Genomic DNA, 27,845 nt, shown 5'->3' with positions numbered 1-27,845 from the left:
CATCATAGAAGTTAATTGTAAATGATTAGTCAACTATATTGTATTTAGAAAGCTACTTTTGATTGCATGATATCATGCATAATTCATTTTGGCTTGGGCAATGAAATAAAATAGCTTCCATTTTATTAAAAATACTATTTAAATATAGCAATTACATGTAAATGTATCAAATATATTTTTCAGATAATGTCATTAGGTTTATTCACCATAAATCCCTCTATGCAAATTACAATTGTTTTTTCATATTCAGTTGTTTCTTTGTCTTTAAAATAATCTATGACTTAAAATTATTTTTTCTGTCTGTTTTAAAATATATCTGTCTGTTATAAAAGATAAAAGTTTTAATATCTATCTTTTAAAGACTGTACCGTGTTCTTATTTGGGTTTTGTGTATTTGTTATAAAATTCTGTATTTATTTAATGCTAATTGGAACATTTTTCTTTATCAGAAAATGTTAATGAATACTTAAAATTGGCCACAAATGCTGACAAACAGCAACTGCAAAGAATCAAAAGTGTGTTTGAGAAGAAAAATCAAAAGTCTGCCCAACTAATCACACAGTTACAAAAAAAACTGGAGAATTATAATAAGCGAATTCGAGATTTAGAAATTCATGGTATTCCTCGAGGTGTTTTGAGAGATATGGGCCAAGGACTGAAGTAAGATTTTTAAAAATTGACAGTTTTTTTATCTAAAATTTTAGAATTTAACAACAAAATCATTATGGAGTTTTCATGTTTAGGAGATATTCACTTAATATTTCTAAAATATAATCTTAGTATGCTCTTATTTTTTAATCTTATCTAAGAATAAAAATAGGTATTGATAAAGTAAATATTTATTTCACCTATCATTTTTATAGAGTTTAAGTTAAGATATTTTTGCTTCATATATTATTGAATTTATACATGAAATTCTATTTTATTTTAATATTGTTTTGTATGTAAAATCCTCTTCACATTTTTAACTGAGACTATATGATTTAAATTTTAAACTGTGCTTTGATATATGGCGATGCACTTTATTTCTGTTTGGAATTGTAATTTTCTTTTTTTATTATTTTGATAAAATAAATGAATTTATAATAATTTTTATTTATATGTAGCTTTTTTTATAAATAATGCATTTTGCCTTTGAAATGTATCTTTATATATTTACTAAACAAATAATAATGTATATTCATAACCAGAGTTCAATTATTTAACATTCTAACTTCTCTGTTTTTGAAGTGTATTATTTTTTGGATTTTTATTAACAACATTAATCACTAGTCAATTGCTTGGTTTTAAATGCTTGTTGCTTGGATGTTTATTTTATTACATTTTAAACATTTTATTAATGTTTTTTATATTCCACTGTGGTATGTTCCCTATTATCAGCCAAATTTTTTGAATTGCAAAACATTTTATATTTATGTTGATTTTATCGATTGTTCATTGGTTTATAATTTTCTGTCCCATCTTATTTAATTTTTTTTTTTTTTTTGCTTAAAGAAATTATTATTGCTTAAAATTTTTTTAAAGAAAATTATAAAAGAATTGTAAATATTTATTTTGCTTAAAAGATTGTTTGAGTATTGTATTTATACATTTATTTGGATATGTAAATTGTAAAATAAAGGAAAAGGGGGCAATTCTTTTCAATAGAATTTTAGTTATTTGAGATATCGAAATAATTAGTTGTCTTATAATACTATCCAGGCTGAAATTCTGTTACTATTTTGTTGTTTTATCACTTTGCTGAGTCTTCATAGTAAACTGTGAGCATGATGTTGATTTTTTTAAAAATTAAAATATTAAATACAGAGTTTTAAAGGAAAAAAAATGTACTTTTATGGTTGAAATTTTGTTTTAGCTTGTTTCTTTAATATGGGAAAGTTTTTCTCTATTCAATCTCTAAAAAATATCTTTATTTTATCAATGTATGCATCATCAATATATGATTCACATAGAGCATCATGTACATACTAATGTGTTGGCAAAATACTCAAAACCGAATAAAGACTTTAAAATTAATTAGAATGCTAAATTCAAATTTCTCTTAGGATTATTTATTTGGCTTGTAACATGTTTAGTATATTTTTTATGAACACTGTGGAATTAAAATTTCTAAATAGGAAAGATTAATTTAAAAACATATATAGAAGTGTTTTGTGAATTGCTTTTAGTTTGTTTAAATATGTCGAAAATAATGTGTATAATTAAGATGGGACTTTTGAGATATTCTATTTCTAAATAGAAATTATGTCAAAAATGCATTTCAGATGATTTTTTAAATATTAATGTTGGAAACACAGAATTATAAATGAAATAAATCTAGTTTTCATTTAATTTCAGTTGAGTTTTTTTAATGATTGAATTTTTATTGTTATGTAAATGCTATTATAATCTTGTAACTTTGAGCAGTTAATATGATTTTTGATATGTTAGATGCTGCTTATTTCACATTTTTTATTCTTAACTATCTAATCCATATTTGCAGATCAGCAATGCATTATTATTTTGCTATTCTATATGACAAATTTAATATCTTTTCACCATACTTTGTTTGCAGTTTTTAAAAATATTTAGCAATGATGCTTCACTGCATATATCAAAGTATTATACTTTTGAACTTTTACTCCTGTGTGTCATAAATAGAATGTAAATTTATTTTAAAGGGATGTCCGTGCCAATATTAAGAGTGGTATTTCTGGTCTGTCTGGGTGAGTAGTCAATTCATGAAATTATTCTGAATTGATTGTTATTTATTACATCATATTAACTTAGCCTGTTGCAGAGTTGATTTATTTGAATAATAACTTTCATTGGTTAGGATTCACATTTGCTATTCTTCCTGTTGTGGTCAATAATTTAGATCAGGGCTTCTGTAATTGTAGGTTGCAATTCTTAATTGATAGGCAAATTTTCTTCATCTTTTACAATATTTATAAATAAAAGTTACCAAAATTATTATTCTAGTGTAGCTTTAATAAATTTTTTTTGTAACAATGTGTGTTAATTAAAGTTATTTTTATTTGTTTTTAATTAGTACTGACAATTCCACTTTATTAAGAGAATAAAATCTTGGAAATTTGACCCAATTAATGGGACTGCCACAATTAAGCAAATTCATATAAAATTGGGCAGTAAATAACTTACTTTCATAATTTGAATAAAATGTTTAACAGAAGTATTAATTACAAGAAAACAATAAACCTTAAGGAAAAAAAACTAATAAATTTTAAGTAAAATTATAAGCACATTTGTATGCAATTTAATTCTACAAGAATTTTTTGCACTTTTAAAAAAGTGGCAGAAATATTCAACAATGATTATACTTCTTTGTTTTCATGCATGGAATAATGATGTTCATGAATTTTTTTAAACCCTGATTTGTTATAAGCATAGATAGATCATTAGCATCATCATCATGTATTCATCAAGTATTTCATCTTATGATTTAAGAACTTCAGCTAAGAATTGCATCTTTATAATTGTTGTAATATGGTAAATTATCTTTTACTATAGAAAATTCATTATTTTTTAATTGGAAATTGTAATATAATTTTATTTTGTTCCTTTTATCTGTTTTATCTTTTTTGTATTCTTTATTGAGTTAATTTCCTTTTTAGAACCTTTTACAATAGATTTTGATATATTGGCTGTCTCACAAAGCTTATAATGACTTGTATTAACTTGTTTACTTTTAATTTTATCTTGCAAATACTTTTTTTTTTGAAATTGTAAAGTTTTTTCTCTTAGGAGTTATACATTTGATCAATTGTAGTGCTAATTGTTGTTGAATTTATTTATGCTTTTACTAGTGGTAGTAAAAAAAAAAAAAAAAAATAACTGAATGGCAGTACCACTGCTGAAGGTCTTTATAAAAAAGTCAGAAAAAAAAAAGAATATGACCTTTGATAATGTAGTAATGCCTTGAAATCCTACCGCAATCAAACATTAAAATTGTTCATTAGTTTATTAAAGCAGTTCTCTTTCTTTGAAATTAATCCAAAAAATAGTTTTTCCAAATAACTAATCAACTAATGAAGTGGAATTGCTTATACTCCATTTTTAATATTTATTTTCTTGTTTTGGAGTTGAATGAAAATGTTTGTCCATATAAGTATCAAAATTTTTTTTCCAAGAGCGAAAAGTTTCAGAAGCTCTGTTTTAAATAGTTTCTATCCTTTTCTCTCTTTAGTATTAAATCAATGGTTGTTAGAAAGCATTTGATTTTTTTTTTTTTTTTTTTTGGAGTTATGGAGTTTCACATTTTACAGTAAAATTGATATTTTCTTTGCAGTGAAATAGGTGTAATTTTAAAATTTTTATCTATATATTTCTCATATGTTGTGGTAGCATTTAAGCTAAATATGATTTCAAATAATTTTATCTACCAGCTCTTATAATTGGAAGTTAAAAAAAAAAAAAATTCATATTAGTATGTGTTAAGAATTTTTTTAGAGAAACTGTGTGTTGATATTGTTTTGGTACTTTTATAGATATTTTATACTATTTATGAAAGGAAAATGTATCTGATTTTTTTTGTAAATATCCAATATATATATATATATATTCAAAAAATTTCCAGTGTTTGAAATTTCCAGTGAAAAAAATTAACTATCATCTCACTACATGCATTTTTGAATAAGGAACTGAAATGAATGATTTGAATTTGTTTACTAAAGCTGACTGCCTATAAAATAATAATGCAATAAAATAATATATAAAAAAATGTTCGTTAGGTGACATTGTTTGTCCTTGAAGAAAAATTTATGGATTTTATCATTTATGAGAATGCTAGAATTGCAACATCAGTAGCATTAAAGTTGATTTCTCCTTTTCAAATATGCATCTGTGCTTTATTAACTGGGACCTATAATTTTGAAAAACAGTATTCTAATTAAAGCAAATTTACTTGATATTGTTTGTCTTGGAGAACATACTAATTGGATTGAACTTCACTTGACAGCTTGTGTGAAATTTGAAATCTTTATTTCATATGTGCAAAGCTCTTGTAGTACTGTTATTAAAGTAAAACTGCTGCTACTTTTTTTTTTTTGCAATAGAATTTTTATTGCATTGCACTAGTGCATTAAATTTGCACTTGTTTGAAATTAATATCTTAGCCATTTGTTTAGAAACAATTAGAAGCTAAAAGATTTATGAATTGAATAAATATAGATAGTTCTGGTTCTTTTTAATGTAAAATCATTATATAAAATACAAAAATCTGTTTCAGTTAAGAGAATAAAATATAATTGATTTTTTTAAAATGAAAAATAATAAACAAGTGCAATTTCACAAATCAATATAGAAAATGTAACTAATATTGTTTGAAAAAAAATAGATGTAAAGTAGTGTAGATGTTGAGAATTTTAAAAAATGACCATTCTTTTAGAAAGTGGAAAGGCACTTTTTTTATGGAATTTTTTTTAAGAAGCTTTTGTAACTTGCATTATGTAGTAATCATAATGGTGTCTCTTCATATTGTATTATGTATAATGATAAAAAAACATTTCCCTAAAATTTTTCTTAAATGAATTCCAGTTTTACTCTATAAACCCTAAACAGACATTTTCTCTTGTTATTGCATTGAAACATTGTTAATTCATATGCATTTGGGTTATATTTTACCATATTAAAAATACTCTTCTTGTAACATTATATTATGTACTAATGAAATATGTAACAGATTCTATTTTATCACATTTGGTTTGTATAATACCACATTAAAAATACTCTTCTTGTAACACTTTCTAATTGAATCTTTATGTCTGTAATATTCTTTTCATTATGTTATGTACTAATGAAATATATAAATTATATTGTGCTGCTAAAGAGGAGTTGTTGGCAGTTTGAAAGGTGGACGATTAGGTCGAGCCTCTGTGGCTCATCCAACTGCTGAGTAAGTCCTGTAGTTAATCTGAAGGAAATAATTAGATTTTGGGACACAGGTTTTGATATAATATTTATTCTACATAAATGCTAATATTTCAATGTATGTACAGGCCTGATTTTCAATTACCTTTTGTTTTAATTGTACTAAGACAGTGACCATTGTTTTAAATATTTATATCACAATTATTAAAACTAAACCCTAAAAAAAGGGGTGTTTTTTTGTCAAAGTAAAGTACAAGGATGGAACAATGTGCATTAGTTTATACAGAACTTATTTATTCAGAGAAGTTCATGCTATAGATATTTTAATAAAAGAATAGTAATCTATTTTTTTTTCATGTCTAGAAATTCTGTTTGAATATTTAATATATTATTTAAAATCAAGATAACAGAATAATTAAAGGAAAATTACTTTGTTATTTGAGTCGTAGAAATATGTTATTTTCTTATTTAAAAAATTATGATTATTGAAACGAAGTTAAAAGTTAGATAATAGTGAGAATTTTGTTAACTTTTATAAGATGATTGAGTAAAATTATTTTTTACTCAATCTAGAATCATTAAATTATATGGGAGAATTTTATTTTTCCCTAATTATGCTCATTACTTTGTAATTTAAAACTGTGTTTTATGTTTAATGATGCCATCAGCTGGTATTTTATTATTTCCTAAAATGAAATTTCTGATTAAAAAAATAAAAATAATTTTCTTCTATTTTTGAAATAAACTAACCATTTTCTCATTATTTCTATTTTTAAATGTTAATAATTTACTTAAACTTCTATTTCTACATGTTTCATATAATATATATATATTAATAAAGTAAAATTTCTCTGATTTCAAATAATATCTTGTATACTGCAGCTTTTACTAAAATCTACTAAGTGATCTTAATCTGTTTATGGTTATTTCTGTCTGAAAATAATTCATGTAAGAATATTACTATTTTTAATATATTTAAGAATAATAATATTTTTAATCTGTACTAAAATTCAAGCAGGTATTTAAAAAAATATTGTTATTAATGGCATTTTTTGTCAAGATTTAAGTTTAAGGAAGCATTAAAAAAATTCTGAAGATCAAAGGATTGAAAGATGTAAAAAAAAAAAAAAAAAACAATTGAATTATTTTGGGTTAAAAAGAATAATTATTCACATTCATTATATAATTTTTTTTCTAACATGAAATAGTTAGTTGTTATGATGTAAAAATATCCATATATACTCATCCTTATTTATTATCATTAAAAATTTTAAATCAATTTTATTTTAAAAATAATCCATTCTGAGAGTATCAAACAGAAATAAGTTGCTAACTGATGAATGTTTATTTACAAATAAAAAAAAAATGTTTTCTCCTCATTTTATCATTGTTTTCACTGATAATATGCATTATGTCATTGTTCTTTAAAATATCAGTAAGCTTCTTTTTCATAGGGATGTTATTGCTTAATATGTATAATTTACATTGTTCTCATACATTTTTCAGTTTTAAAATTCATTTGATATTTTGGATATGATATAATCAACAATTCTTTTTGCAGTTAATTTTATTATTTTGTAAGTTATTTTGATTTTCAGATTTTTTTTCATAGTATGTAACTTTTGTATTCTAATGTTATGTGAATATAATATTATTTTTTGCCTGGTTTCAATTATTTATTTTTTGATTTTACTACTTTAAAAAGTAAAATTATGAATGAAATTTTTTTTCCGACTATAAATATGTTGAGCAACACATATATTTAATATTTTGAAGGTGGTATTGAATCATCAGTTTTTTTTTTCATTATTATTTTACTTGCTAGTCAAATAAAAAAAAATTTGTTTATATTTTTAAAAATTATTTTATTTTGTTTCTGTAAATTATATTTTTTCTAATTATAGATTTTCATATGAATGTAATATGTTTCATTTAACAATGAATGAATGAAATAGATTTGATATTATAGCAGAATTTTAAATGAAATATTTATATAGTTAAATAAATCAACTTTGCTCTCACTGAATATCTTTAAATGAAATTTTAATTTTGTATAGCTAAAAATTACTTTTGATTCCCCTTAAAAACCGAATTAGATAGTATTTATCTCTTTGAAAATCTTATTTTTTTTCTCTGTTTTTTTATTGCAAAATAATTATATTGTTTTATCTCAATACATTCTTAAAAATGTTTCAAAGAAATGCCTATTACATCAGTGATTATTTTTACCATAATTTACACAAACATACAGCCATCACTTTGAATGTTTTATGGCTGTAAAATGTGATCAAAAGACTTAAATGATTATGTGATTTCGAATTATAATTTTCACAATGCATTGTATAAAAATTTGCATTTTAGTAATTTTTTTCATAAAATAGCAAATATATTTAAAATATAACAAGTTATTTATATTGACGGAAAAGGACTTATGAATCATCTAGCCTTTTTGGCAATATTTTAGAAAAGTATTATTTTTTAAGATTTGTTCATTAATTTGTTTGTTTTTCTGATAATTTTATAGAATTATGCAAAAAAAGAAAGAAAAAAAAAACAGTGTAGGTAGCATGAATTTACATTTTTAAATTTTGGAAGTTTTAAATGTTTACTTACCTTCCAAATGATATTTGAAACGACCATACGTGTTCATCTACTGATTATTCTACAATTTTGTGATTTATTTACTGTTCAAAGGACAACTATGTATAAAATCTGTATAACTCTTTTATTATTAAAAAAAAAAATTGTGTGACAGATTTTTTTTCACAGTCTATCTCTATTATGTCATTTCTTTATTTAATATTTTATAAAACAGTTTATTAAAACTGTATGCAAGCATTGCAGATATTTTATTTGCAAATAATGCAGTAAACATTTTTCTTATTAGTTTGCTGATTTTTCTGTTAAGCTCTGCGTGGTATTGATTTACACATGATTTTTGTTTGGTATCAATAAACAAAATATTTCACTACAATCCATTGAAAATTTTCTCTGTATTTGATTTCTGATTAATTACACATTTTAGAGAATTTTTTTGTATTCAGTCGTTATTGATCAGATTTTTTTTTATTACAAGAATGACTAAAAATTATATGATAAACATTGAAAAGCAAGTAATTTATTTATCATTGAGATTAGATATACATGTGTTACATTCTGATAACTTCTTTTTAATTTAAAAATATTTTGTGATTGTATTATAAATATTAATTCATGATTCATTTTAATATGTCTTTATTATATCCCTCAGGAATGTAATGTCGAAACCAAGGGAATTTGCACATCTCATCAAAAACAAATTTGGAAGTGCTGACAATATCAATTCTATGACCAGTAAGAAATTTTACTTCCCACTTCATTTAAAATTCTAGAAATTTCACTTGTGTTATTATGTGGAATTTGTTGACTCTTATCTAATAAAAAATGCTTTATGCCCATTTATTTGGCTTTTTCTAAATTCAAATGCTCAGCAGCATTTTCTCTACTGAATTCTAGCTGATAATCAAACTGGTACTACTTTAACTATGTTAAAATTTTTCTTTTGCTATTCATAAATAATGAGTTTGTAAAAGATAGCAAACTGTTGTTTGAATGTTAAGTTATAAAGCAGTATTTGTTTTAAAAAAATTGAATTTAAAATTTTTCTTTTAAAATAAAGTTTTTGACATGATATTGCTTTTAATAAATTTTGACCAATTAAAATGACTTTCTTTGTTTAATTTCTAGCCTTTAAATGAATAGGTAGAAGCATGTAACTAAATTGTGTTTAGCATATCATTGTAACACAAAGAGGTTGTCCTGTATTCAAAAATCAATAATAAAAATTAGTACAGCTGTTAAATTTTTGATGTTACTTGTTAATTTTACTATCTTATCTGCCATTTGAAATTCACTGGTAATAGCTTTTTTTGACAATCTCTGTGAAATAAAATAAGATGCTTCAGACATTGGATTTTACAGCAAAGGTCCAATGTGTATGTAAGCTTGGAGCTTGTTAAATTAATTTCTTGAGTCAAATGTTCTTTTACTGATATGGCAGAGAAGTGTGAAAACAAGCTCAAATATAGTACTCATCATTTGATCACCTGGTTTTTTTTTATAAGCTCACCATCTAATAGTTTAAAACAGGACATTAATCTAAAAACCACCTTCATTTCTCTGGTGCAACATTCTGTATATGAATTATTAGAAAGAATCATGAACTTTTTTTGCACAATCTGCAAGAGAAGTAACTAGCATTTCCTTTTGGTACGACTGATTTTAATCACATGTCAAAGCTTGCTGTATGCTATAATCTCTGTTTGAGAAATCAGTTTCAAAGTAATCTTTGCACAGTATCAAAATGGGAAAATAATTTAACAAAACTATGAATTCAATTCTATTAAACCATGTAAAAAGCAAAAAAATAATCTCAATTTATTTGTTTTTATTTATTTTCATCCTGTCCTTCTGATTTTTAAAAATTGCTTTATAATTGTTATTAAGTGTCACATACTGGAGAAGACAATGAAATTTTGATTTTTTTTTTCAAATATTTTAAGTAAAGGAGTTCTAAACGATTACAGTAAGAAAAATAACAGCTTTTAAGCTAAAAATGGCAGTAAAAATTTATTTTTCATTTTTTTTTGTATACTAATAATTATTTATGAGTAAACCGTTAGTTTATTAAATGCAGTAAGCATAATCAGAATAAAATGTTTTAATAATTTCTGAAAATGAAGTAATTTTAATCTCCTGTGTTATGCACACTTTGAATGTTGTCATTATATAATAATTCAAAATAAATAATGCAATTGATTTCGGATGCATTAAAAATTTTTTTTTTTAATTGATTGATTATATTATACTGTACAGCAATGAATCTCTAGTGGTTTAAGAATTTTATGAATATAATTCCTTGTGATTCATATTTAAATAAGACAAACAAAATGAGTTTGATATAATTTTTATTTTTGATTCGACTTAATTAAATTTAAATTATTGTTGATATTTTAACAATGTTTAAATATGTCCATGTTCAAGGAAACAGAGGAAAGTTCTAATTAACAAGGAATATGAATAGAAATATTCAAATTAACAAATAATATGGTTTAAAATGTATAAGAATTGAAAATGTTCAAATAAGCCAAATTTTACTGAAATTGATTAGCAAAGATATACTTTAATATATTTGCTCATTTCAAATGCTTCATCACTGAAATCCCTATCATTTTTAAACTTTTGATAACTCTTTATTTTAAGGACAGTAAATATATGACCAGATTAATAGTTAACCAACTTTTGATTATTTAATCATTTTTTTAAAACTTTTTCTGATAGAGTCTGAAGAATCTAATGATGATCAAGAGCTAAATATTCATGGAAGTGCACTTTCTACTCACAGGTAATCCTCCTGTAACATTTGTGTTGAACAAGATTTTAAATGATATATAACAAATTGTTATTATTATTTTCCTTATATTATATATATATATATATATATTTTCTAGGCTTCAACATATTTTTGTTGAGAATAGAAGATAAATTGCATTAAATTTTATGAATATTTTATAAATAATTTCTTTTTATTCTTTGTCCAGTGTCTCTTTGTCATTCTGTTATTCTTGTTATTCTATCGTCTTGTTCGGTATTTTTGTAAAATTCAGCATGGAATATGCAATGTGCATGTATGAATAGAATGTAGTTCGATATGCATGTGCATGTGCTAACATAATGTAATTTAATTATTTGAAAAGTTTTTGCAAATTTAGAGAATGGGAGTCTCTGATTGTAGTTAAAAACTGTGGTCTGATCTCATTAGTGTTACTTTAAAACTAATGTATATTGTATATATTTTAATTGTATATATTAATGTCCTGGTATATATTTATGTTTAATGTCCTTATTGTATATTACTTAAATATTTATTCATTTATTAGTTATATATTTAGAATTTATTTATATAATTATTGTTTATAAGGTTGATTATTGCTTAATTTTACATGAAATATACTTTTATATCTTTTATATGTATATATACTTTATATTTATCTTTTATACATACATATACTTTATATCTTTATATTTATCTTTTATATGTAATATATACTTATATACGCACACACACACATATATATATATATATGAAGGCTGATGGCATAGTGGTAGTGCTTCGTGCTTCCTAAGCACAGGTCCGAGGTTCGATCCTCGAGCTGGGCAAGGTCAACTCAGCCTTTCATCCCTTCAGTGGGTCGATAAACTGAGGACCAAGCATGCTTGGGAACTAAACACTGGGGGTTCCGCATTAGGCTATCCACCTAACCAGGACATATGCCTCGCACCCCAGGGCCCTCTGTCAAGAAAGCAAATATGGGCACTATAGGTCTTGGCCCACATTGGGCTATAATGCCACTGAGTTTAGTAGTAGTAGTAGTGTATATATATATGTAATGATATTTTAAACTTAATTTAATCTAAATTAATTTCCAAGACTTTATCTTAATTTAGCTTATAGTAAAATATTCTCTTATTTCCTGATTTCATTCCACATATGAAACTGTGTAAAAATTACTGCACAATCAGTCTACGTATCAAGTGAAAATGATACTTTCGGTGCTCTTGTCAAAGGTCAACACATGTATTCAGTCGCCACGTGGCCAGAAATCCCATGTTATATAAGATTAGTGATCATTTGTTCGTCTTTACTTTTGCTTTTGTGTCGCACTGCACCTTCTTGTAGATAAATCATGCTTGTCTCCCGGGAGAGAATAAAACAAAATTAAAAATACAAAGTCTCTTCACTGCTTGTCAAACCTGCATTCTACTTCAAACAAAATAAGCTTATATAATGTATGTGTGTGTATTCAGGGAAAAATAGATATTTTGTTGTAACATAATTTTAAAATGACTGATACATGCTTAAGCAAAAGACATTTTGCTGTTTCTATTCTATGCTTTATATAATATAATACACTTCATTCTTAAAAATGAATTCCATTTAGCACTCGTTACACATCTGATGAAGAAAATTCCAGTGTTACATCTGAGTCTGGTCAAAATCAGAATGCTGGAGAAGCACTAGTGCATTCTACTGTTCCGAGTCCTCATCATCATGCTACATTGCAAAGTTTACCATCTGGAACTGAGTCAACGACCATTCAATCATTGGGCCCTGCTTCTTTTGATTTAGAACCCATTCTGCAAGAACTTAGATCACAAAGGGATGAATATCAGCACTTAGTTGAAGAAATTGAATCTGTTAAAGTAAATACCTTTGTTAATTCGGATAATTAGTATTTAAAGATTAGATATTGTTAAGAAATACTCATTTATTGGTTCCCTGCTGCATAATAGAGCAACTGTTATTATTAGCCTTCAAAGTGAAGGAGTGGTGGTTAATTGCAAAATGCATGTAACAAAAGATGTATATCATTCAGGTACTCTTGATTTTTAAATGATTCCATAGCAAAGTGATTTTGTGAATGCTTTACAATTATATCATATTTGAATCACAGTTTGTTTGTTTTTGTGATATAATTAAATCCATCTTTGAAAGGAATTTCCTTCTACCTTGTCCTTTAATGATCTTCGTTTTTTTTTTTTGTAGCCTATGATATATCTCACTTTGCCAATATACAATTTGAGTCATCTATGTTCCATATCCATATCAAACTCGCATGTCAACCTAACACAGAAGTAGAAGTGTTAGAGATTATGCAATTATCAATATCAAATGCACCAATAAAGCTTAAGCCAAACTATGAGCATTTCTAAATTGCCTCTTAGGATATTCCTAATTTGAATCACCAGTATCTTGTAACATAGAAATCATTTTAAAAATGTGTGTGTGTCTAAGAAAAATGAATGAACCGTTTTTCCCCCTTCAAATAAATAAATATTTTTTAAATCCACTGTGTCTTAATGATATGAATAACAAGTAATTTTAACTCGATGTAGAGTTAATTATTTTATTTAAGTGTGTTTTTAATGTTATTTATTGTATAATCTATTTTGGTATTTAAAGCCAGGTTAGTTTAGGAGAGACAATTAATCATCTTTTAGGGATTTCTTTGTTAATTATGTGTGCTAAAAATTTATTGTTTCTTTTTATTATATTAATTTGTAACAAAAATTTAGTGGGAAAACAACAACAACAACAAAAAAGAAATCTAAATATGAACACCATTGCAAATACCAGTAAAAATAATTATGAAGGAATAATAAGTGATATTCTACTAAAACTGTGTTTTTAATTGGTTTTTATTTTTTATTGAATTTTTTAGTAATGATTTTCCCCCCAATTTCAAGAATAACAGATATGTTTGTCGCTATTGAAAGTTATAAAGTTATGATTCATGTGAATTTTTTTGCCATTTTATAAGAAGTACTACATTTTAGGGACAAATACAACAGGAATCTACTTATTTCAGCCAAGCATTGCAAGAAGAAAGATACCGTTATGAGGTATGTATGCTCTTTTAAGACAAGATATTGCCTTTTTAAAATTCCCTATTATTGTTTGGCTTCCCTTCAACACTGCATTTTAGTTTTCTACATCAGTTGATAAGTATCAAATAAATGCGCATTGTTTATGAGAACAAATAATAAACTAATAATTTATAATTCACCAGGAAGCAAAGTTCTATATTTGTTACTAATCATTAAAAGAAATTTGAATTTTAAACATTCATTTTAAACATGCATGTAAAATTTTAGCTATTATTGAATATTTATAATTTATGAATTAAAACCTTATAAGAATTAAAACCACTTAGGATGCAAGTTTTAAATTAAAAACCTGAAAAGTAAAACTTAATAGAATTTTTTATAATAAAGGCAATAGGCAAAAATCATTATCTAAATAATAGACATTTCTTAACAGAGAGCATTACTGATTAATATGTACAATATTATGGAAATTGGTGTGTGATTAGCTAAATGCTATTGTGGAAAATAGACAAATATAGCAATATCCTGCATGCTTCTTATTATGTAAATAATAAATGTAAATTTAAAGAGGTATTGCTTCCTAATATGTGGTTGTATAATTAAGTATGATATTGAATAGATGATCTTTTCTCCCCACCCCCCAGTTAATTGTATACAGTGCTCATAAACAATGTTTTTGCCAGATGTACATTAAAATTTATTTATTATTAACTGCTTTTGAAATCAATTTTATTTTTTTGCAATACCATGGGGCAATTATTAATTGAACAGATCAAACAACAAATATTTTTGTGAAAGATTTAATGAAGAATATCAATCAATCAAGCACTAAAATTTAATGCTGTGTATAAGATTTGTTGAATAGTGTATCGATTTCATCAGTTGATTCCACTTTTAGAGAAGTAAAAAAAATTGTGGTACAAAAAATTTATATTAAACAGCAACAACAAACTCATCAAATAAATAGATAAGAAATCAAAGTGAAAAACAAAATTGAAAGTGAGCAACCTGAGCTTTTATATTTCTCTACGAATGATTTTTTGAATTAGAGTCTGATTTCTAATTCAAAATTCTGTATTTTAAATATTTTTTTGAATATTTTGAAATCACTGTATTATAATGCCTAAAAAAATCGAATTTTGAAAATTATGATTATTATAGAAACCAGGAAAAAACATCTGTTTTATTATATTTACAATAAATAAACCTAACAAGAAATTAATTTAAAATTAATTTTCTGGTCTCCAAAACAAATTATTCACATTTGTATGAAATTGTTTAGATGATATTTAATTAACAATGATCTCTAACAGTGAATGCAATTTTTTTTTGTGTGTGTGTGTTTATGTTTACTAACTGACCTTCTGCTGTAATTTATTAACATATTGTTGATTGATAGTTTGATGCTGCAGTTATGAAAATGCGGTTTAACTCATTATCAACAATGTGTTAAGCTTGCATTGATATATATATTTTATTGGTAAGAATTATTATTCATTCTTTAATTTCTTGGCTCCAATAGCGTTTAGAAGAGCAGATGAATGATTTGATAGAGCTACATCAAAATGAAATTGAAAACTTGAAGCAAGGAATTGCTGATATGGAAGAGAAAGTGCAGTACCAAAGTGAAGAAAGACTGAGAGATGTGCATGATATTCTTGATAATTGTCAAACACGGGTAAATATTCTTATAGGGTATCCAGATTTCTTTCTACAAAATATGCTTTTTGTTTTGTAAATATTGCTACATTTTTTTACAAATACTAAAAATCAAAGTTTGTTATTCAGTAAAATCTCTTATTGACAACAATAGGACTTCACTGATGTTGGATAAGATGTTATTCCAGAAATATGAATATGTACTTCTAGAACTTAAATATTCAGATTTCATGATATATTTTAAATTGCAATATATGTTGTTTGCTGATTCTGCTTTTCTGCCTGTCAGGTATGATTAAATAAATAATTTCAAAAAACATATATATTATTTAAATTAAAACTAAGCATCATTTTAAACAATTATCATATATATTTTGTATTAAAAATTTCAGATGCTAGCCTGCACATAATCTAAGCAAAAAGGCTGCATTCAAGCTTACATATTACTAAATATTTTAAAATTAACTTTTTATATGATGTAGCATCATAACATCATATGCTGACATAAATAGGCATTGTGCAGTAAGTTTTATGAAAGTCTGGTTCATAATTTTTTTTCGGTCTATGAGTCTGCTTCATCTTGACTCTTCTTGTCAACATCATCTATGCCCTTTCTCAAAGAAATAAAATGAAGAACACTTTTTTTTTTTTTTTTTTTTTTGCTGTTTCAACACACACATATACACATATATATCTTATAACACTACTTGTAATATATGAATTTATGCCTTCAAAAGTGCTGTTATTTTTATATTGTCATTTAATTGGATACTGATTAAGAAAATTTGTAACGGCATAAAATTGTTTTTTAGTTAATTAAAAATTGATTTATTTTTAACCAAACAAGTCAAAGTATTTTTGAAGAAATTTATTCTAAAAATTTAATTACTTTCAAAATAAATATTATAAATTCAGAGCCAAAAAATATTTTATTTTATTCTAACATGTGTATACTACTAAATATACTACTCTATTAAGTGAATTTATAATAGTAAATATACCTTATTTTTACTTTACTAAATCATAATTTTTACATCATCAACATTTGTTTAAAATTTAAAATTTAAGAATTCATTTTTATGAATAATAGGTACAATTAACATTTTTAGAGTTAAATCCTGTTTTATCCTTTTTTTCTTTCTTTCTTTTTGTTAAAACAGTTATTGGTATTTGTGTGTAATTTTAGTTTTTTATATTTTTATTTTGATAACCATACTTAAAGAATAAAAAATATTGCTAATAAATTTGAATTTTTTTTTTTTTTTTTAGATTTCACGCATGGAACATCAGCAACACCAACATCTCCAGCAACTAGTAACTTTGGATGCTGTTGAAAATTCTCAAGCTAGAGCTCTCTTATTGAAACTTGTCAATATTGCACTAACTGTACTTCAAGTAGTTTTATTACTTGTTGCAACTTTATCGAATATAATCATGCCTTTCTTACGAACTAGGTGCAGTATTTTCTCTTTTAATATTTTTAAAATTTAAATCAAGTTATCTATAAAACAGAAGTTGTATATATATTTTTTTCTTTGAAAAGGAAACAGGTGAAAAGCATTGGAAAGTAATAATCGTTTTTTTAAAGAAAAAAAATGCTGTTATTGATTAATTTATGTAATATCACATTGCTATACAATAATAATTGCAATAAAATTTGTAATGTTTTGCACCCCCAGTAAGTCCCAGCTTCATGATCCAATAGTGTGGGTTTGAGATTCAATCCTGCAGAAGATTAATATGTTAAATCTATTGATTGTCAAGTATTCTCCTGTTGATATGACATGGAAATTTAGAGAAAAGACAATTTCTCTTGTGTTGTTTTTCTCATTATCTGATAATTGCTCAAAATTATGGTGTCCCTCCCCTCCCCCCCCTTCAAAAAAAATTACTTGTATTACTTCAAAACAAGATGTTTATATAACACAATTAAACTAAACCTGAACTAAAATATTTTTTGATGGCTTCAGATAGTTTCACTCACATTCATTCCTTATATGGTCAGAATTTTTATTTTTCCAGATAGAAAATTATTAAATTTATGAAGAATAAATGATTTTTCTTTCACATTCTGTTTTAGAACAAATATATTATTCAGATATTACATAAAATTAAAACTTTTGAACAATTAAATTGAAGCAAGAAATCAGAATTCTCTTCTGAGAAAATCCTTGCCAAGTGATTATTGATAAAAACTTTATGGAATTGATTGAATAATTGGACATCTCTGTATTTTTGAACTATTTTCTCCAACACTTATTAATATGCATATTTTGCATTCTAGGATTATATTTGAAAGATTAACTGAAAAACTATTATCTTCATCAATATTCTTCCGAATCATATTGAACTTCTAGTACCTAGCAAAGAAAATGTGAATGCAGCAATTTCCAGAACACAATCCTTTCCACAAAGCAAGCTAATTTCAGCAGTATTTTTTAAAAATATTGAAAAACTGGAAAAATAAACTGTGCTGTGATATAATGAAACAAATTAATTTTGAATACATTTTAGAAAAAATATCCTTATTGCTTTTATGTGTGAAAATATTATTTCATTTTTTCATTTTTATATAACACAATAATATTTTAAATGATCCGAAATTCAGGGTTTTTTTTTTTTTTTTTTTTTTACTTAATGGTAATTTTTTACTTTTGCTATAGGACTTCATCATTATCTTAGTATTGAAAATATAAAGCATGACTTGATTATTAACTTGCTTTTATGTATTATTGAGAGAATATTATTTATTTCTTTTCTTGTATCAAAATACAGAATTATGTAATTAGTATTTCAGGTGTAGCAACTGTATTTTGGAAAATGGAGTATGAATTTCCTTGAATATGATTACAATTGCATATCAAAGCCTGAAAAATTTAATATGAAATCCCTTAAAACAAATTCATTTGTTTTTATTAACATGCACACAACATAAATATATAGGGTGCATTGCAAATTCTTGTAAAAGGAAAAAATTATAATAAAAGAAGTGATGCCAAATTTTTTTTCGCTTTGCGTGAATATGATTAGATCGGACAGACTTTTTTTCCATTTATAAAAAAATGATTCTATGAGTAATTGAAAGAAGGGCACTCACAAGGAGACAAGAAACAGATCAGAATAACATGATGTTATGCATTTATTTTATAGTAAATATGTTAACATAATTACCACTATAAGGTAAAAAGTTAGCTAGACATGTTGGCACCATTGCTTCTGACTGTTTGTCAAAAGGATCTTTCAACTCTATCAGAGTTTCTGCCTTATTTTCTAGTTAGCTTTATTTTCAAATTGGATATTCTCAATCATTTCATATCATACCAGTAAAGCTTTGGCTTCCCATTTCACTTCGTCCCCCGTCACCCATTGAAGTCAGTCTTTCATAATCACTCCATGAATCTTTCATCTCAATCTGTGAATATCTTGCTCTAGAGTACACTACAAGTTGTCTTTCACACATCTAAATTCCTCTTTGCTCACTTGCATTCACTGACTGGCCAATCCAAATGGCACAAAGTAAATGGACTGTGAGATATTTGGACGAGTTGAATATTCAGCATACCATTTTATGCCATGTCTGTTCTGAGCAGTGTTTTTGTATTAATAATAGGTTTTAAATTACCATTGTTATTGTGTGGAGTAATTGTTGTGAAAATTGTTGTTATGTCGAGTGATTAATATGTTGCTTTAAATCAATTTTTTTATAATATTTAATATATAATATCAATTTTTTTTATAATTATTTTTTTATAATATTTACTTTTATTTAGTTTTAAATAAAAGTTTTTAATCGGAAGATTTAATAATATATGTATGCATTTTATTTTTAAGGGTTCGAACACTCACTACTTTATTACTCATTCTTGTGATTGTCATGGTGTGTCACCAGTGGCCTGAATTATTAGAATTGTGCCGTACCAAAGCTGTTACAGTGATTCCTTCTTTAGCAAAGTAGAAAGCTTCTGCAATAACTCAAGAAAGAATTTTAATTACTTCCTGAAAGGAGTAAATATGACCTAAAAGAATTTTAGTGAGATTGTAAATATATGTGCGATAGATTTATGATAATATTGCGTGAGTGTGAAGATGTATAAAATGTAAAAGGTAATGATTGCATTCTTAAAGAGAATTTGTATGAGCCTTATGAAGTTAAGAAATTGTTCAGTTTTGTTTTTAACCCCACCTATTCATTGACATATGTCGTATTAGCGATTGATTTATTTGACATTTTATAAATTGTGACTTCTTTTTTTGTATAGGTAGAAGAATTTTTAGATTGTCTTTTATGAAATTTGTGAATTATTTTTCAATTCTAGGGATGTTTTATGTTTGTAAATTTAAGTTTATTTTGAATGTTTTTAATAATCAGTATTTATTTATCTATTTTCTTTGTAAGGCAGAGTGCTCATTTCCCCCCATTACTAAAGTAAAACTTTAAAAAATATCTGTACTATATTTGTTCATTAAATTTACTAGGTGTATCGAAAATCTGCATCCAATTTTAAAATACTGTAACTTTTTTAGAAATCAGTCTTCAAAACAAGATGTTACTCCAGAATGTACTTGACTATTGACATAACATATTGATGTTTAGTATGACTCCTGTCGGTTGACTTGGAAAGTCTCCTCAAAGTTCTTATTTGTCCCATATTTACCAAAGCATCTTTTGTGTCTTTTAATTTATAGCAGCCGCTATTACGATTTTGTGCTTATTCGAATTTCTTTTGGCAAAGACTGTCATGCATGCATACTCAATCGTCTAACAAAACATTGTAAAAGGATCTGGTCAGATATTAAGGCCTAGAAGCAAGACAGTCTTAACTAGTTCTTAAGCCAATGCATGCTTTATACAATTATAATGGCACTTTTCTTTTAAGAATCATTTGAGGTTTTAAATACAAATGTTGAAGTCTCCTATCTTGCTGGAATGTGGAATTGCCTAGTACTCTGAATTCACCCATATTTGCTGGTGTATATCAGATAGGATTTAATTTAAGTTAGCAGCAATTTGAATTTTTAGATCATAGATTTGTTTTCAGGGTAGCCAGGTCACAAAAGGACTAAATCAGCACCCTGACTACTTCTTCAGTCTACGCATATCTAATCTGATAATTAAGAGTTTCCTTTTCGGTATCATCTGATTACTAAGTGCCAATATGGTAAATTATTTTTTGTTGGAATATCTTAGCCTGCTTTTTTTTTTTTTTTTTTGTTAAAGCAGTCAGTTTCATTTGAATTCCTCGAATACTTATAATGTGACAGTTTTCTCAAAGAAAAATATCATGATTATTAAGTGATGATGCTCCTGCTACACTTCAAAGAAGCCATGAGGCTTCATAATTTAGTACAACAACCGTATTTCAATCATTTGTTTATCTTCTGCAATAAATTGTTGGAAATGGATATAAAGTTGTAATATTTTAAAATTGGATGAAGAATATTTTGATAAACCCCGCACAGTGGTATATGTTCCTTTTCTCCCGTCATTTGATATTGAAGAATGATTAAAATATTTTATGGATGATTTTGTCTTCAATTTTCTGTTATATTGTTAAGTTGTAAAAACGGATAAAATCACAGTTTCTTTTATGATATAATTTATTATTTTCTAAAAAAAGTTTTTAAATTCTTCTATTCAAATGTTTATAGGTAAGTAAAATTTATTAAAAGAAATATTTGTAAACATAAAAAAAACATAGAATTTACATCTAAATTTACTACTACCTGCAATGAATTATATGATTGTGAGATTTATGTACTAAAAGGAAATATATAAAGAAATTTAATAAAACCATCATTAAGCAAAGAGAGGGTGTAAAAGATATTTTAGAAAATCTAAATTTTTTTTAACCTTCATCTTTGGGCAAATTTTAATTTTTTAAGTAGAAAATTATGGCCTATTTTTTATCACTATATATTTGAATACTTGCAAATAAGTCTAAATAATTTTGTAATGAGATGAAGTGCTATTTGTGTCCAATGCTGTAATTGTCTTATTAACAATGTCTGTCAATTGTTTGAAATATTTGATATGCTATTTTTGCTGCCCAAAGAAGGTTTATAATATGGAATTATAGTTTTATGTTATAATAAGTTTAATATTATTTTAATGCTGTAGGAAAAAAATGTATAATTTTTATTAGATGGGCATTAGTTTATCTTTATGCTGTTGCCAAATTATCTTAAATGATGCATAAAATATATATATAAAAATTTGCCCATTTTTTTTAAAAAAAAGTATTTATATTTGTTGTTTTTTAATCTATCTTTTTTTCCTCTACAATGTTAGTGTTTTGTTTTTTAAATTAGGGTAGTTTTAATATAGTTTATGACATAGTTAAGCCTTTAAGAAATCATTTAAATTGTTGCTCTCTGTTTGTACATTATTGCATATTTGATTAATCTGTTGCACTAAATGCTTGATGTTTTCTGATGTTTTGATAAAATGTAAGCTTTATATAGAAAATTATTTTATGTAAATGAATAATTTTTTTTTCAGGTCTAGTAATATTATCTATTTCTTATTGATTTTTGTTCTATTCTATTATTTATTATAAAGATTGTAAAACTGTAGTATTAGTTAACTGAACTTTCAAGTTGCTCATTTGTTATATTTATGAGCCCAAATTCATGTATTCAAATTGAAAAGTTTGATGTGTTTAAACATTTACACATAAGTTAATATTGTTGTTGCATTAATTCTGAATGTTAAAATTTGAATCTCTTGTATAAAATACAGAATTACATATTCAGTTTTATATTTTTTCATTGTTTATAATTTTTAACTATATTTATATAATTAATACAGAACATTTCTCTAATACAGTATTAGTTAAAAAAAATTTCTCTCATTTTCTGGTGCAATAAGGATATTTAAATTTATATATAGATATTTTTAAAATGAGTGTATTATATTAAATCTTGAATTATATTGCTAAAATACTGTTGTGTTTTGGCAAGAGTGCCTTTTCAAAGTATTTTTCGAAGTAATATGTGAAAATAGAAGACAGATACTGTATTGACGACTGTGTATTTCGTAAGTTACTGTAAGTTAGTTCTTAAAAAAAATCTTTTGTGTTTCTTATATACACTTTTTCTACAATTGCTATCAGTATGTTTATTTTTTGTTTCTAAAAAGCTGCAATTTTACTATGAAGGACTATTCTTTAAATATTTAAGCTATCATTGCTTAAGTCTCATTATGTAATAATTTTTATCTTTTATGAATATCTGTTTTAAATTGTAGTTTATTTTTTTAAATACCATTTCAGATATCCTTTTTCAAAGAGCTTGCTTTGTTGTTCCGAGGAATAAAACAATATCAAAATCTATGGATTGTTTTTTAGTTATCATCATTTTAGTTAAGTTTTAAATGTTTTTTTTTTTCTTGTTGCACAATACGAGTTTTAATTTAGTATGAAATAATTTTGCATGATGCATTTAAAGTAGAATTTTCATGCATATATCTTAAACACAATGTCATATTTTAATGTTCTGTATGTTCTCAAAAAAAATAATGAAATGGTCTTAAAACTATGCATAGAATGATAATTTGTAAACAGAATTTTACTTTCTAAAAAGATTATTTTATAAATTATGTAAAAAAAGGAAATATTCACTACATTTATCAATGACCTCTGCACTAGTTTCCAATTTCAATCCAAAAAATATAATATACTGTTGTTTATAGTATTTATTATATATTATTTACTGCTGTTTATAATCTCCATCATATTTTGTAAACTAAAATGTGTTAACAATTTGCATATCTAACCATAATTAAAATATTTTTTAAAAACTTTCTTAATTTTGTGCACAATAATCCCCTTGTATTATTTATTTGAAATACACAAACGAAATATATAAAACTCAGGTTGATCAAAGCACTTTCAATTTTAATTTTCTTTTTAAACAAAGCAATGTAAAGAAACCCACACAAAGAAGTGGAAACAGTGTATCAGATATAGTGTTTGAAATACTTAAATTTATTCTTGAGTGACCAATATTACTAATTAGTTAATTATAATTTTTTAAATTTTTTTTCTCAAAGATTTTTTAATTGATTGACTGAAAAGTTTTCTTTTCGTATATGTAATAGGGAAACCTGTATATGCAATAGCTTTTTTTTTTATTGTTAAAAAAATGGATCAATTTTATATTTATAGATAATTTGTGTTTTTTGTAAAAATCGTATTATATTACAGTAAATATAAATGTGCTTTTGAAACGCAACATGTTTATTATAGAGGAAAAGTTAAATTGTGTTTGAAATTTTTATTGAAATTAAGGTTTTGAAATTTTATTATTTTTCTGACATATCTCTTTTAAAGAATTTTAGGCTGTACATTGAATTCTCTAGCGTTCTTTATCTTATACTATATAAAATTCAAACATCTTTTATAAACATGATTTATATTGGATGTAAAACTCTTTACTCAATAATTGAATAATATTTTATCCCAGTTGTTTGTGAATCATATTTGTATTTGCTTTCCTACCCCAATTCACATTTAAAACATTTATATGAAATATGATCTTAAGACACTTTTTTTTTAACTGTTGTATTAAAAAAACCTTTCTCTTGAATTAAATTGTAGAATAAATGTTAAATTAGATGACTAAAAAGCAAATTATTGGCATTTGCTTAAAGCTTGACAAAACTTGACTATTCAAAGTTCACAACATGCAATGACTGGTTAACTTACTGTAGTTATTGCTTAGGATTTCATTTAGGTCCTTACAGATGAAATTCATTATGAAAAAAAAGCACTTACTTATGATTTTTCTCAAAGAAACTGACTTATAGTTTACTAGTTATATCACTCATCACAAGATATTGCTTTAGGAACTTTTCTGATATTTAATTGTATTTAAATCTTATATAATGACTTCTTTTAAAGAGCTTATATCTGATTTATCAAAAATAGAATATGTGTATGATACTTTTCAATATTTTTAATTAAAAATTCTTCAGAAAATCAGGAGTAGATTCCACATTTATGTATTGAATGTATAAATATATTGCTGTTTGAATTGTTGACTTCGTTGAAAAAAAATAATTCTGTTTCTTGTTAAAAGAAATATTTATGTTTTAGAGAATATGTGAGTAATTTATTTTTCTGCTTTTATTTTGTTATAATCATGGCAAGCTAATGCATTTGTGCCATAAGATTTTAGGATGTGGAGATGGTGAATTTGCCCTTATTTTTAGTACAAATGAGATTTAATGCATATTTTTGTATTCAACCTATTGTATTTATTTGTAGTATTAATTCTACTATTTCTTCACAGAAGCCTTGTGATAGTTTATATTACAGCTGTTCCTGCATTCCATATTTGTTTTTATATAAATAGGAATTTTTTAAATTTAAAATGCATGAGAAGAAATTATAAATTCAATAAAATTCTTGTGATAAGTAGTTGTGATTTTTTGTGCAAGTTTTTGTTAATTATGAATGCATGATATAGTAGTATATTGAAATTTATTTTCTTCAAAAAATTTATATTATCCTAATGGTTATATAAGGCTTCAGTTGCAGGTAATTGGCGATGGATATTTTCCTGCTTTCCCAAATTCTGTAGTTAGACAAAGGAAGTACTCATTGAATATTTATTTCAGATACTGAAGATTTCCTTTATATTCCAGAAGGAAGAATCGGGAGAATAAAGAATGCCATGTTATGATGTTACAGTCATATAAAACATAGTTGTGCATATCAATTTTTTATGTTGCCTTAAAGTGTGCACTGAAGTCATGTCTTTCTTCCTGCAGAACATATAATGGATTTCAAAATTTAAATGGCATGGTGCTTTGTTTTGTGTGTATTGAGTGCCACTGAGGATTTCATCATTACTAAATTAGTTTGAAATCTTCTATGTAAGCTTAAAAGTATCTTCGCATTCATCTACAATTTATTGTTATATACTTTAAACTGTCCAATTCCTTCATAAGACTTATTTTAGAATCATTGGCAGTAAAAAAGAAATCCAGGATAAAAATGTGAAATAAATATGCAATAAGCATGCATTTTAATTTCTAAAATAATAATTCTCATGAATTCATTTCATTTTAATAATTGCTAGGTTCATTTGATTGTTTATTCACAAATATAAAACATAGTACGTTGTGAATTTTCCAAAATAAAATTCAATTAATGAAGAATTTAGTATAAATTTAATATAATAAGTATAAATTTTAGTATATAAGTGAGTATAAATTTAATTAGTCAGTTTAATAATAAGTTAATAATATTTTTCAGTAGAAATATGAAGCTTGATTTCTATATAATTTAACATTAAAAAATACTGTTGTATAATGAACATAAATTAATATTATTATACTCGAAATTTTGAGGATAGTTATTTGAACTATGATTATTGCTAGAAAGGGTATTCTTTGAGATGAGTGTAAAATTACCTTCAATCAATATGTATTAGATTGTTTGAAAATATAGCAAATAGATGAAACACAAGCATCCATGTGTCAAAAATTGTTTGGACAAACTCAAAAAAAAAAAAAAAAAAAAAAACAGAAATTTGTTTAGGTTTGTTACAAGACATATTTTCTGAAGATAATTTCCTGATTTATTTTATGTGCTTATGTATTCATTACTAATAGTAATATGGTTTATTTGAAATATTAAACTTACTCATCAAGAAGTAATTAGAGGTGGCATTAAAAATTAACATTTTTTTAACCCTTTCTTCCCAAGCATGCACTGAGATATTTATTCTAATACTATTCCGAGTTCATTCCTCAAATAAATCTACTTTGAAAGAAATGAATAAAAAAGTATTTCTGTCATATATGAAGCAGTTATTCATTTTGGTGAAATAATGCTATAGTATTAATTTTGACTCTGAAATACAACAAAATTCTTTAATGAGACTGAATTTATTTTTTAATCTCGTTCATTTGCTACATCATGAAAAGTGAATCTCAGAATTTGTCATCTTCTAATTGCAGTTTTATAACTTCTGCGAGTTAGATGACGCTTTAATTCATTTACATTATTATTATTGGAAGTCTATGTACTGATGTAGATGAAGTTTTGATTTTGCATGCTAATAAATTTAAAATGCGTCTTTATTGTTTCATATTGTTAAGAAATATAATAACTAAATCTACTTCGAAAAATAATTAATTTTGAGTTAAAAATACTAATAGAGGTGAAGGTAACCATTTTCTAATGAATCACTAATTTAAATATGTTTAAATTAAAATTCGTTTTTTAGTTGGTTTGTTTAAAAAAAAAATCTCTTATAATCTTATTCCTGTAATTTAATCTGTTGAAATTTTTTGTTTGTATAAAGTAGCAATAGTTGGAATCTTCATTAGATTTTATTTTCTTCTTATTATATTTTTTATAAATCATGCCAATAGCTGAAGGTTTGTTTATGAACAATAAAATTTAACATGTCAAGGAAATTTAACAAATTTCTTAATAAAATTTTAGCAATAAATATGTAGACTATAAGGGTCATTTAAGCATTTATTAACATATTTTTTTTTTTTTAGAATTTAACCATACTTTCATGATTTTTTAAATTGTATAACTGTTATACAATTTTGTTTTACATTCATTTATATAATTTATTATGTATTTTTGAATGAATGACTTTCTTTTTTTTAAATACAAAATGAAATGCAGATATGTTTGAAAAACTTTACTAATTATAAACTGTTTAATGAAATGGTGTAATTTTGTGGTTTTTGAATTGTGATATTTTGTTGTCTCGTAATCAATCATTCATTAACTGCTATGCCTTATGTACAATTCTAATAATTAACTATTGAAATAAATACTAATTTATTCTGTTTTAATGCTAAACCTTTATTTAAAGCATTTCTTTTCAAATACCATAATATGGAGGTATACATTAACAATTTA

General features: G+C 24.8%; 1 protein-coding gene across 5 annotated transcripts in view; it reads left to right on the top strand.

Annotated features, from left to right (window-relative positions):
* LOC129958377 (transmembrane and coiled-coil domains protein 2-like) overlaps nucleotides 1–22,584 on the top strand; it is a 36,562-nt gene extending 13,978 nt beyond the window's left edge. For 2 of the 5 annotated variants that reach the window (XM_056070835.1, XM_056070844.1), the window contains exons 4-13: nucleotides 450–660; nucleotides 2,661–2,705; nucleotides 5,828–5,893; nucleotides 9,119–9,201; nucleotides 11,188–11,251; nucleotides 12,849–13,110; nucleotides 14,245–14,310; nucleotides 15,818–15,973; nucleotides 17,224–17,408; nucleotides 19,786–22,584. In XM_056070835.1, the coding sequence (XP_055926810.1) occupies nucleotides 450–660; nucleotides 2,661–2,705; nucleotides 5,828–5,893; nucleotides 9,119–9,201; nucleotides 11,188–11,251; nucleotides 12,849–13,110; nucleotides 14,245–14,310; nucleotides 15,818–15,973; nucleotides 17,224–17,408; nucleotides 19,786–19,909 (1,262 nt within the window). In that variant the 3' untranslated portion in view covers nucleotides 19,910–22,584. The remainder of the gene's footprint in view (nucleotides 1–449; nucleotides 661–2,660; nucleotides 2,706–5,827; nucleotides 5,894–9,118; nucleotides 9,202–11,187; nucleotides 11,252–12,848; nucleotides 13,111–14,244; nucleotides 14,311–15,817; nucleotides 15,974–17,223; nucleotides 17,409–19,785) is intronic. The other 3 variants (XM_056070853.1, XM_056070861.1, XM_056070870.1) reach the window with 3 other exon arrangements.
* Nucleotides 22,585–27,845: the final 5,261 nt, after the last annotated feature.

This window comes from Argiope bruennichi, chromosome 2 (assembly GCF_947563725.1).
Source record: "Argiope bruennichi chromosome 2, qqArgBrue1.1, whole genome shotgun sequence".
Lineage (NCBI taxonomy): Eukaryota > Metazoa > Arthropoda > Arachnida > Araneae > Araneidae > Argiope > Argiope bruennichi.
The sequence above is the reverse complement of the archived record's forward strand: the minus strand, read 5'-3'. Positions and strand labels throughout refer to the sequence as shown.